Source organism: Bidens hawaiensis, unplaced genomic scaffold (assembly GCF_021521415.1).
Source record: "Bidens hawaiensis isolate Kalapana, Puna unplaced genomic scaffold, B.hawaiensis_p1.1 tig00001511_1, whole genome shotgun sequence".
Classification (NCBI taxonomy): Eukaryota; Viridiplantae; Streptophyta; class Magnoliopsida; order Asterales; family Asteraceae; genus Bidens; species Bidens hawaiensis.
Window position 1 is genome coordinate 1,507,781 of NW_027491085.1, and position 12,029 is coordinate 1,519,809.

The window sequence follows — 12,029 nt, forward strand, 5'->3', positions numbered from 1 at the left end:
ACTTGGTAATTGAAGCACGCGTTACATATTACTTAGGAATTCAATTAAGGGCACCCCTTCAAGACACTTGGTAGTTTAAACAAGTGTTACACGCTGCTTGGTAATTCAAACGAGCCAATGTGCATTTGTTCAAATTTCCAAGCAGTCTTTGGCACTTGTACTAATTACCAAGTGATTAAGAGACACGGTTGCTCAAATTCCCACGCGGCATGTAGCACTTATTCAAACTACTAGGTGACTAAAAGGCGTGTGCTTGCTCGAATTACCAAGTGGCGGATGACACTTCTATTGCCAAGTGGTAAAAATACACGAGTTTGATTGAATTAGCATGCAACACATAACACTTCTTTCAATTACCAAGTGTCAGAAAGACGCGCTTATTCGCATTACCAGGTGGCATGTAACACTTGTTTCGGTTATTGCTCGAATTACAAAGCGGTATGTAACACTTGTTTCATTATGTTATACTGTATTACTTTTTCGTTTTGTTTTGCTTAGTTATTCACATTATTACTAAATTGTCACCGCGTCTTTTCTCCCCCATTCCCTCACACGTTTCATACGTTAAATTGCATTTTATCTTGCCACTATATACTCGGTTTGTTTGTGTTGTTGATTGTCAATCGATGTTCCTCTGAATAATTACAAGTTAACGTTTTCTTTCATATTTGCTCCTTGCTTTTTGGCATTTGTTTACAAAAGTGTTGGTAAAAGATATCTGGGGTTGATATTGTTGTCTCCATGTTTGGCATGTCCTAGGAAATAGATAATTATTATGTCATTTTCAATAAAATAAAAAGATTGGGTATTGAAGAAACACTAATCGACCCCGGGCAGATTACGGATAATCTGGGGTTAAATAGATGTTTCCCACGAAGGGTTAGATCCGGCAAAGATGGTTCTTCTGATAACCTGCAAAACAGACACCGTGAGCTCGTCACTGAGAAGGGGGGGTTCCTCCTTGTGACCACCCTCCGGCGTGAGAATCAGACTAGATTGCTCTTGAATATAAGTATATATTAAGAGATTGCTAGAGCAGATATCAGGTATAAGATATAAGATACAAGATGAGATTAGATGATCATACCATTTGGGGTATTTATAGCCGAAGGTAGGTTTCCAAGAAGGTATAGCCGGCTGAATAGTATTCCTGTTCTACCAACTGTGGCCTACGCACGTGCCATGCTGGTAGTTGGTGGGTAGGCAGCGGCTGACAGTGACCAGGCCTGCTGGTACCATTCCTTTTCCACCAACTACAGGCTATGCACGTGGTATGACAGGAGTTGGTGAGTAGGTAGCGGCTAATAGTGACATACAGTACAAGAGCATGCTGCTCGCCATACTGTTGTCAATGAGCTGTCGTATCTTTGGTCAGATCTTTTGCCCATACCTCGTCAGGTACAGTACAAAAGATCTTTCAGTATCGTACGGACTGGCTCATTTGGGCGGGAGTATTCCCGGCTTGCTCATTCCTTCAGGTGACTACTGAATTATTATGAGAGTTAAGCCTTGTGCGTGTAGCCTTGCTGCGCGGGTAGCCTTCCCTGATGGCTGGTATCCGTAACTGCGGGAACAGGCGGAGTACTTGGAAACCATTGGGAGGCGTTTCCTGCGGGAACAACTAGCGTACTGCGCGTAAGGACGTCACGTCTCTGAGCATGGTGGGTCCTGCGGATCCAGTTGGTCTCTGCGCAGGCGGGTTCAACCGCGCAGACGTCCGTTAAGGAGTCTTGCGGGTTCAACTGCGTAGACGTCTCTTTTCAAGGTGAGTCTTGCGGTCCAACTGGGCTCTGCTGGGACCTACCTCTTCAGGTATCCAATTATTAAAGTTTTTAGGGGACAAAATACACACTAGCTAGTGCCTAATAATGTATTATTATGAATTTATGATGTGGATATCAACTATTTAAAGGTGTTGAGTTCGGTTCGGTTAGGCCTTTACGAATTCGGATCAGTTTGGTTATCCGATAGGTAAAAAAAAATCCAAATCTGAATAGCCAATATTATTCGTACCGACTGACCATCAAGGCAACCCATATCACCGATAAAGTCAATAACAGATCACCAATGCTAGCATTAGCGGCAGATTATAGACAATATCTTCAACAACGAATCCCGAGTGGCATGTTACCTATGAATTATCAATGATACATCACAATGGAATGTAGTCCGTAATTCGTAGTAATAGTAGCTTTTCCTATTATAAAACCTATTTACACTAAAAAAATCTATAATAATATTTAAATTACAATTTTAGATGAGAGAAGTATATAATTTTATTTAACATCAGAAAGTTCAGCATCTTTGATTTTCTTTTTCTTTTTTTAAATAGCCAACAGAGGAAAGAGATTTTAATTTCGTAAGGACCTTTGCGATTAATGCCACGATCAAACGTTTCATCGACCGTGAAACTTATATATTTTCATTTCTTGAAACATATATGTTTTAATAGTGTACATCCACCCAACGTAATTTCCACAACGATCAAAGCAAAGCTAATATAAATGAGACATTGATGCTTAAAGTTAAGTGTTTGAAACCGTTAAATCTATAAAAATATGAATGAGTAGGAGGGTTATATTAGATGAATGGGATATCACTCCTAGTTTGCTATCTATTATAGTATGATTGTTACCGCTCATAATTTACGGATTTAAAAATAGGCAATTTTGGTTAATTATCATTAAATTGAATAAATATAGTTGAAGACATTTAAAGAAGTTTTTTTTTCTTTTAATGACGTTGTTTCATTTTTGTTTCACTACAAATATTATCCTTGTTGAAACCCCCTGTCTAATCTTTATTTTTAGATTTTTCCTTTTCAATGTATGCTTTTGAGTGATCGAGTATTTCCTGGTACCTAGCTATTTTGACTGCTGTGTCATGGAAAACAGATAATTCTTACTAATCTCATGTTCTGTTTTTATGGACCAATGTTAAACACAAATACTCAATTAAACAACTTTTATTCTCTTATCTTTTTCATGCATTCGATTTAATTTTAACCAAAAAGTATTTAATTAAACTATGGGATATATATGTGCATAGCCGTAAATCTGTTTTGAAGGACGCATATTATTCATGTATCTATTGTTAAAAAAATTTTGTTCGATTCTTGCAACAAGAATACTATTTTCTTAAATGGTTAAATGTTACCCTAGCGAAGTTACTATCAAACTCCACATGATCTAAAAAAACTAAATAGTGTATCGTATATAAGGATTAGACATCGTATACATTTATTTCCTATATGATATGAAAAGGATATATGTTTGTTAATTATACTAACAAAAACGATTTAGTTCATAAAAGCAAAAGTTATTAGGGAATATATGGTCATAGGTTTTCAATGGAATAAAATCTTGTACATGTATCTTTGGACATATATATCCTTCAAAGCTAAAAGTGCACATAAGAATGATTCCTTAAGTAGATAAAAGGGAAACAAATACTTTTTGAAGCTTAAGTCTAATCTAGTGTACATGGAATGTATGACGATGATTAATCATTCTCACTTTGATGGGATGGTAAAACGATTAAAGTGTAAAAATGTAAAGTAGAAGGGTAGATTATAAAAATTTACGTTGTGTTTGTTTTTGCTTATAAGGTCTGTGTAAGGTCTGCAAGGACCCTATGTCTGCGGGCGCCCAGACATAAGCTCTTGAAGACTGTTTGTTTTAAAAAAAAAAAAAGATCTGAAAAATGCTTTTATTGTCTTAAAAAATAAGTTTTTTTTCACCATCTTCACACTTCTTAACATCATACCAAGTACCAACACCCAATGTCCAACACCACCACCACCACTCACCGTCCGCCACCACCACCACCATTCACCGTCCGCCGCCACCACCACCTACCACCACCTTCCGCCGCCACCACCACCGCCCACCACCATCACCCACCGTCGGCCGCCACCACCACCGTCCACCACCACCACCCACCGCCCGCCACCACCGTCAACCACTCACCACCGTTAACCACCCATCACCACCACCACCCCCATCGGCCACAACTACCTTCCACTACCACCACCACCCACCGTTCGTCGCCACCACCACCCGCCACCACTATCCACCACCACCCGCCACCACCCACCGTCCGCCGCCACCACCATCCACCACTACCCGCCACAACCATCCACCACCACCATAGTCCACCACCCACCACCACCACCCATTGTCGGCTACCATCACCGTCCACCACCACCCACCGTTCACCGCCTACCACAATCGTCTACCACCACCCACTTCCATAGTTCGTACACCACTACCAATTATTTTAGGAGTCTACAAACGTTAAATGACTTTATCTATTGTAATATATATGATAGGTAACTAATTTTCAGCTTATGCAGACGATTTCCAGTTTATAAAACAAACAGTATTATATTTTCAGATTGCAAACCTTCAGACCACATATTCAGTTGCAGACATTAAATAAGATGAAATCAGATTGCAGACATTTTTTGTCTTCAAAAACAAACATCACCTTAGTCGCTCTAAAATAAGTCATAATGACTAATAAGTATTTTGATATTACTAATACTGCAAACAAGCATGCTGTGTCCGTATTTTTATACGGTCACATTAAATGTATAGGTTTAGCCGTTTAGTTATAGTTGCAACTACCATCATATTATATGGTCAAGTTATTCTATAAAGGGTAATAAAAATGAGAAGTGTGAGAAGCTATAAATAATTGACATGTGTCAAGTGGTGACTAAAGGAAAAAGGGTATAAAGGTAATTGTACACATTTTCTCTCTCCACATGCAAGATACATGTTAATACCCCCATCATTTTAGAACGTTTATAACCTTTTCATATAATATTTTTTTTTTTAAAAAAATCATCATAATAGCAAGCGTTTTTTATCTTTGATATGAGTATGATTGTTGTTATATAAAATTTAAAACAAAAATCACGTCATTGTGTCTTTTCGCACATTATTGTGTCTTTTCGCTTATCATTGTGTCTTTTTCGTTATTGTGTCTTTTCACTTATCATTGTGTCTTTTTTTGTCATTGTGTCTTTTCGGACACCATTGTGTCTTTTCGCTTATCATTGTCTGTTTTCGTCATTGTGTCTTTTTACACCCCATTGTGTCTTTTCGCTTATCATTGTGTTTTTTTCGTCATTGTGTCTTTTCGCGCACCATTGTGACTTTTTTCGCCATTGTGTCTTTTCGCACACCATTGTGTCTTTTCGCTTATCATTGTGTCGTTTTTTGTCATTGTGTCTTTCAACTCATCATTATGTTTTTTTAAATACTAATAACATCATTGTGTAATAATAATATGTAAAAATAATGATAAAATAACAACAAATTATCTAATACATAAAACACAATGATTAATACATGTTACACAATAATTTGAATCTTAAAACACAATGGTGCAACGACACGAATTTGATTAGTATCGGTTAAATTCGTAAGGTAATGACAGTAAAGCCAAAAAAGAAAACACGCATAATAGTATTGAAAATCATATAGCTTACTATTAAAAAACATATTTAAAACAACGTTGGGAAAACCCGCATGGTGTGTCAACTAGTCGACGTAAAGTTCATTCAGTATTGGGTTACGACACCAAAATCAAACCTTAAAATAAATTAGTCAACACCCAAATATACAACAAATCAACATGTTTGAATAAAATACCTACGTGTTGCGGCAGAGAACCAACGCGAATTCGGTCGATATCAGGTTACGAACCAAAATTAAACCAAAAAATAAATCAATCAACGCCAAAATACAACAAATTTACATATTGAAAAAAAAGACTAAACTCATTACGAACCAAAAAATAAAATACGTGTTGCAGTGACAAACTGACATGAATTTGGTTTGTATCTACACTAAATCTAGACAGAAATTTACAAGCCTATAGTAACATAAAAAAAATTTAGAAAAACAAGGAACAAAAAAATATTGTTGGCCGTCACTTGGTCTAACCACGATCATACGTTACCAAACATGTATGTTTTTTTATAAGTATAACGTATAATGCTAAGGGATTTCATTTTTAGATCACTTTAGAAATTTGAAATAACTAAAGTGCATACTATACAATATTACATCTAAATTATTATTTTTTTAGAACGCTTAAATACTTGCAACTTTACTGATAACGTACACCTTTCTTTACGATCACAATTCATAGGACTTGAAATCTTCCTTAAAAGGCAAAGCTTAATATAACTCTTTGGTACCGTGGCGCATGCCCTTTGATACGTCATACGTCTAAATGATATATATTACTTTATAAAAATTATATAGATTTCAAGATTTTGTAATGTCACTTATTATATATAGCTACTTTATGAGATCCGAATCTTATTTATATGTAATTTATTGTTAGATAACCTTTTAAACTTAAATGATATTCTTTCGGTTCTTGATAACAACTTATGATGTTGCCATAGTATAATATTTCATTTTATATGGTAATTCTAAAATATTTCTTATTGGCGCCGTTTAAAGTAAACTAGGTATCACACCTGATGTGTTACATCGAGCTGATGGTGTAGCCGGTTAATATACAAATTCATCACTAACACAAATTCAGCCAGTATCGGTTAATGGAACCGAAACTAAACAAAAAGAACAAATTAATTCAACTACAAGACTTGCAGCAAACCAAAAAAATCTACGCATTGCGGCTGCGAACTGACGCAAATTTGGTCGGGAACAAAGGTGACCTCATTAAAAAAACGCGAAGAATGTTAATAGCTAAAAAAATACATTATTTAAGAAAAAAAAGTTGGACCCCCTAAAGTGCCGTCAAGTAGACCTATAGACTACTTGCATCACCAAAGCATGGTTTTTTTTCAATATATAATAGTAATGTAATAACTATTACCTTTAGGTTGGTTCTACTAAATTTCTTGTAGTAATAGAATTTTATTGATAATAATATGCTAGCAGCCGAAAGATAGAGCAAAAGACAGCATAATGCAAGTCGTTACACCAATAGTACAATAGAATTGAAATTTAAACGCCAAATAATCAAGGAAGGTACTTGGATAAATGTTAAAAAATATTATCAGTAGAAAGAAAGTTTGGACTTTGGAGGGAAACATTTCATGGGTATAAAAAATGGAGGGAAAATAATAAGTATAAGTAATAAAAAGGTAATAATATTGAAAGGGTCCATTGGAACCCCATGGAATGAACACTAGCATTAGCATATATCCGAAAGGAAAGCAATAAGCCAATAACCTTTGACTACTCCACGCGTTTCTTTTGTGGGTCCGACCCATCTCACGGGTGTACGTGGGCCCTTGTTCATCATCATATACAAATTTCCTTATGAATACAAATAAAAAAAAATACACTTTTCTTTTATACTTTCAATTTAGTAATTTAGTGTAACTAGTTTTTTTCCTTTGAGTTGTGCCCGGACAGCTGATAAAACCCGAGCACTAAAATTTAGCCATTGGTAAAACCCAGGCTTTACAACGTTGAATCGACATGAATTTAGTTGGTATCAATTACATTTGTTACGGTATAGACACTGTTGGTAAAATTTGAACGTTAAAACCCAAGAAAATAAATTTGTCAAATTAACTTTTAAAAAGATTAACATATAATAAAATAAAATTTTAAAATGACGTTTATTTGATCGGCAAACCCAGGCGGTGGTTAAAACCCACAACGTTGTCGGTCGATTTCAACTACGTTTGTTATGGTACATGAGCTATTAAACAATATATATATATATACATGAGCTATTTATATATATAGGGGAAGGTTAACGTACAAATGAAATTAACGTGCTAAACATGAGAATCAAGTAGGGTAATTTAATATACAAGTAGAGTATTTATCATAGAGTAATTATGTAATTACTCTATGATGTCATAATTACTCTACCTGTATATCATGTTTAGTACGTTAACTTCATTTGTATTTAATCCAAACCCATATATATATATATAGATGGAACAACGGGGGAGTCAATCATAAACTTGGACGTTGGTAAAACCCGAGTTCTCAGTCCCGGACATTGAAACAGTGAGTCTACACGAATTCGGTTGGTTTCTGTCACATTTGTTACGGCATCGTATAAAAAATAAAATTGCGTTTGGTCGGCTTCTGTTATGGTTGTTACGATACTAAAACCAAAACAAAAAACAAAAGTTAAAAAACCAAAATGTTACAGACCAATAAGGTGTCACAAAGTGATCTCATGAGGGCTAATTAGCGGCACCAAAATTCTCTTTTGTTCTAATTAGATAATATTTTTTTTATAGACGAATGTAAACTCTATTATTCACCTACATTACTTTTAGAATCGTCACACATATGCACTTCCAAGGATTTGAATCCATAGCTTATGGTTCCCTTGGATTAAAACTGGGCTAAAGACAATTACGCAAAGCTAAAATCCATTAATTGTGAAAATTAGAAAATACACTGACGAAAACTTTTTTTATATACATGTAACTGGGACAATTTATGTACAAATGTGAAAACTATACGAAGCGTTTAATGTATTCCTTGAGGACACCAAACAACTTGCTCATGAAACTGACACAACTAATATTATCACATCATAAGAGTGAAGGTGTTTCAAGAAAAAAAAAGTAGCCTTAACAAGAGAAGACTATAACCATGCATCTTAGCACACATATTTTTTTTAAATCCTTATACATCGATTCTGTACCCGAGCGAAAGGCAATCTTCTACTTACAAAAGTACTACATTCGATGCACGAGGCTATAATGTATCGGCCATGTCAAATTTAAAGACCAAGCAACAAAAGATGATTAATGGTGAATGCACCATGTTATATCCCTATGATACACATGCATGGTATAAAAGGCACATTAACATCCATATATGGATATGTGATGGGTGTTTAAACTGAGATTAAGTTCATTTAAAAATGATCACACATTTATACAACTTCACATAAATCGAATATTGGTTTAATGAATACAAGATTGGTTTAATGATTAAATGAATTAATTACATGACTAAGTAAAATATGCAATGTTAAAATGACTAGTAAAACTTTTTTTTTTTATAAATTCATTTTGTTCCCTAAACTTGGAGTTTTCATAAAACAAGAGAGATATTTTTTAAAACCCACAAGTTCATAAAGTTGGTTGTCTTTTATGTGAAGATTTTATAAAGAATCGGTTATAAAAACCTTTCATAAGGGAAACATTCCAACAAATTTTTGAGAAATAAACTTATAACACTATATTTATAAAATATTTTAATTTTAATTTTAATTTTAAAACACGTCAAACATGTTTGAAAATGTTTCACGTACACAAAGTGGTCACGCTATTGCTTTATAATAATAGGACGACAGTGTGTTAGGTTTGCACGGGTTATTTGTAATTCTAGAATTGTCCAATTGTAAATTTGTAACTCATACATGGTCCAAGTCCATCTATCACTCGTGTTTGCAAGATTCCTTGCGGGTTTTTTAGGTCCCCATTTAACTTATATGATTAAAAGTTATATGCGGGGTTTCACATTACCAAAAATGCCTACTTGAATTACAAAATACATATTCATTTGTTGATACGAGTAGAGGGTATATAATTGGCTAAAACATGTTTAAGACGAGCATTGGAAATATTTAAATGTCCAGATAAAAAAAGAAAAGAATATTTATATATAACTGTTTGTGTACATTGTTAATTTTTTGGGATCTTAGAAAAGATTTTTCAACGGTATAAAAAAAGCATTATGGGTGACCTTTCTAATATTGTACCCGCTATTCACTTTTGTTTTCCCATGGTATCATCTCTCAACCTTATGTCCCCATTGTGAAGAAAACCCCACCCCAAAAGCAAAAGCTAAAGTTTCAAAAAGTAACCACAACAACCTCTACTTAAAACCCTTCTCTTCACTCTTGTTCAAACACACTCATATATTTACTTACTTTCATTCTTTCTTTCTTTACTTCTTCTCTTATATCTCAACATGGATGATGAATGTAGTCCTTTCCATTGGAATTCTTACTACCAAGAAGAGGTAATATTTTAACCACCACTTCTTATATACATATTATATTATGAATCTGGTTTAAAATGGGATGGTGACGCAGCTTGCTGCCCGGTTACCCTGGATTATGAATTATTTACTACTATTTTTAAAATAAAATTTTGTTTTGTTGATGTGAGTGTGAGTGTGAGTGTGAGTGTGAGTGTGAGTGTGAGTGTGAGTGTGAGTGTGAGTGTGAGTGTGAGTGTGATTATAGTTGGTACTTTTGTTTAATACTTTTTTTGTTATGTTTTGTAAATAGGGTCAAGGAATTGAAGAGTTGAAGCACACTTTATTGTACACATTGGAGTTGGAATCAGCAATTGCTTGTGCCCAAGAAGAGATTTCAAGAAAAGGAGATGAAGTTTTGCATTTCAAGTGTCTTTTGACAAAGACTGTTAAGGAGAGAGATGAAGCTCAGTTGAAGTATCAAGGGTTAGTTTTGGAAAACATGATTCTCCAACAAAAGATTCAAGAACTTGAAGCTACCAATTCTAGTGCTAATTTTGTTAGAACCACAAGTACTACTAATTACTTGGAAGATGATCCACTTTTAGGGGTGGATTCATCTAACTCTACTGGTTCAACTCAAGGAATGGAAAATAGTACTCAAAATAGGGTTTCATTGCATCAGTCAAGTGATCATCAACAACCAAAAGTACAAGAGTTAATAATAGCTGACAAACTAGTACTGACAAAAGGGTTGCCAGAGAATGGTAAGTTTTTGCAGGCAGTAGTGGAAGCTGGTCCCTTACTCCAAACACTTCTTTTAGCTGGTCCACTTCCTCAATGGCAACATCCACCACCACAACTCAACTCAATTGAGATCCCTCTAGTAACCATCCCATCAACTCCCACCGCCGCAACCACGCCTCGGATACTCCTCCACCAAGACTCTTGTGCTAGCACAATTATATATTAGTGGTGGAGGGATGATTAATATTACTAGAAAAAGGAGTTTTGAGCAATGTTGTGAAGGAGTTAATAATGATGATATTGATTATAAACCCCACCACCTTCACCAAGAACCAAAAGTTTGTTCACCAATCATCATTGACCAAAATTTAGTGTTTTGAACCATATATAATCTAGCCACAATATATGCCAATTCCCATGCTAATTAATTTTCTTTAGGCTTTGAAAAGTTTATTAGGATGAAAGGGATGGCCATGATGATTGATGATCATTTTGTTTTTGGCCCCCTTGGATTGGATGTATATTAGTTTTTTTTTTTTTTTTAATTATCCCTTAGACCTCAAGTATCCTAACTATAATTAGCAAAAAGAAAGAGAGGGCACAATCAAACCCTTGGAGCCTCTATGTTTGATTGAGGGCTTTCCTATTTAATTAGTTAGGCTATATTATATCCAACTGTAGGTCAGATTGGAATTGATATTTTTGACAAAATTTGAAGTATGTAATCAGAGCTCAAGTACTCATCTGAGACATCTTATCCACATTCCACAATGTGTTGTATCTTCAGTTGTTGATGTTTTTAATCAATTTATTATATTATATTATATTATAGTTGTGTTTTTAGAATATTTGTGCTTTATACTTTATATTACAATATAGTGTGAAGTGTTTGATTGGGTGGTGTGGAGTATTTTGGTCGTTTGTGCGCACTTAACCTGACATAATTGCATGTATTATTAATGTTTTGTTTTTTCCATTTTTGTTTCTATTGTTACTTTTATTATATTTTGTTAAAAAAAACATTTCAAGGTATTACATACATGGTTTTGTACTTTTGTTCTTTCAATTAATTGCTGATCATATTTCAGTTTTGGATTTTCTTTTTCAAATCACGCGAATGATTTTATGTTGGTAATTCCGTAATTCCCATTCGAAGGACAAGCCCACTGATAAGTCGGGTGGGTTGGGGGAGGCCCGAGCCCAAGTAATTTATTATTTTTGTTAATGATTTAAGCGGTAATTAGGATTTTGATTAGTTTTCTTATTTACCAAGTTTGGATGCGTCTATACATTTATGTTTACGATTAGGGTTATTCATATGAGAGCGTT

General features: G+C 34.7%; 1 protein-coding gene across 1 annotated transcript; it reads left to right on the top strand.

The window, feature by feature from the left end:
* Positions 1–9,629: 9,629 nt before the first annotated feature.
* LOC143580771 (uncharacterized) lies at positions 9,630–11,822 on the top strand. Its single transcript, XM_077063716.1, has 2 exons — positions 9,630–9,995; positions 10,267–11,822. The coding sequence occupies exons 1-2, from the start codon at positions 9,945–9,947 to the stop codon at positions 10,924–10,926; spliced, it is 711 nt and encodes a 236-aa protein (XP_076919831.1). The 5' UTR covers positions 9,630–9,944; the 3' UTR covers positions 10,927–11,822.
* Positions 11,823–12,029: the final 207 nt, after the last annotated feature.

Bases quoted from the DNA above. Each gene is read 5' to 3' on its own strand.
- LOC143580771 (XM_077063716.1), top strand. From the start codon at position 9,945: ATGGATGATGAATGTAGTCCTTTCCATTGGAATTCTTACTACCAAGAA. The intron at 9,996-10,266 runs GTAATATTTTAA...TTTTGTAAATAG, and splicing joins ATTCTTACTACCAAGAAGAG to GGTCAAGGAATTGAAGAGTT.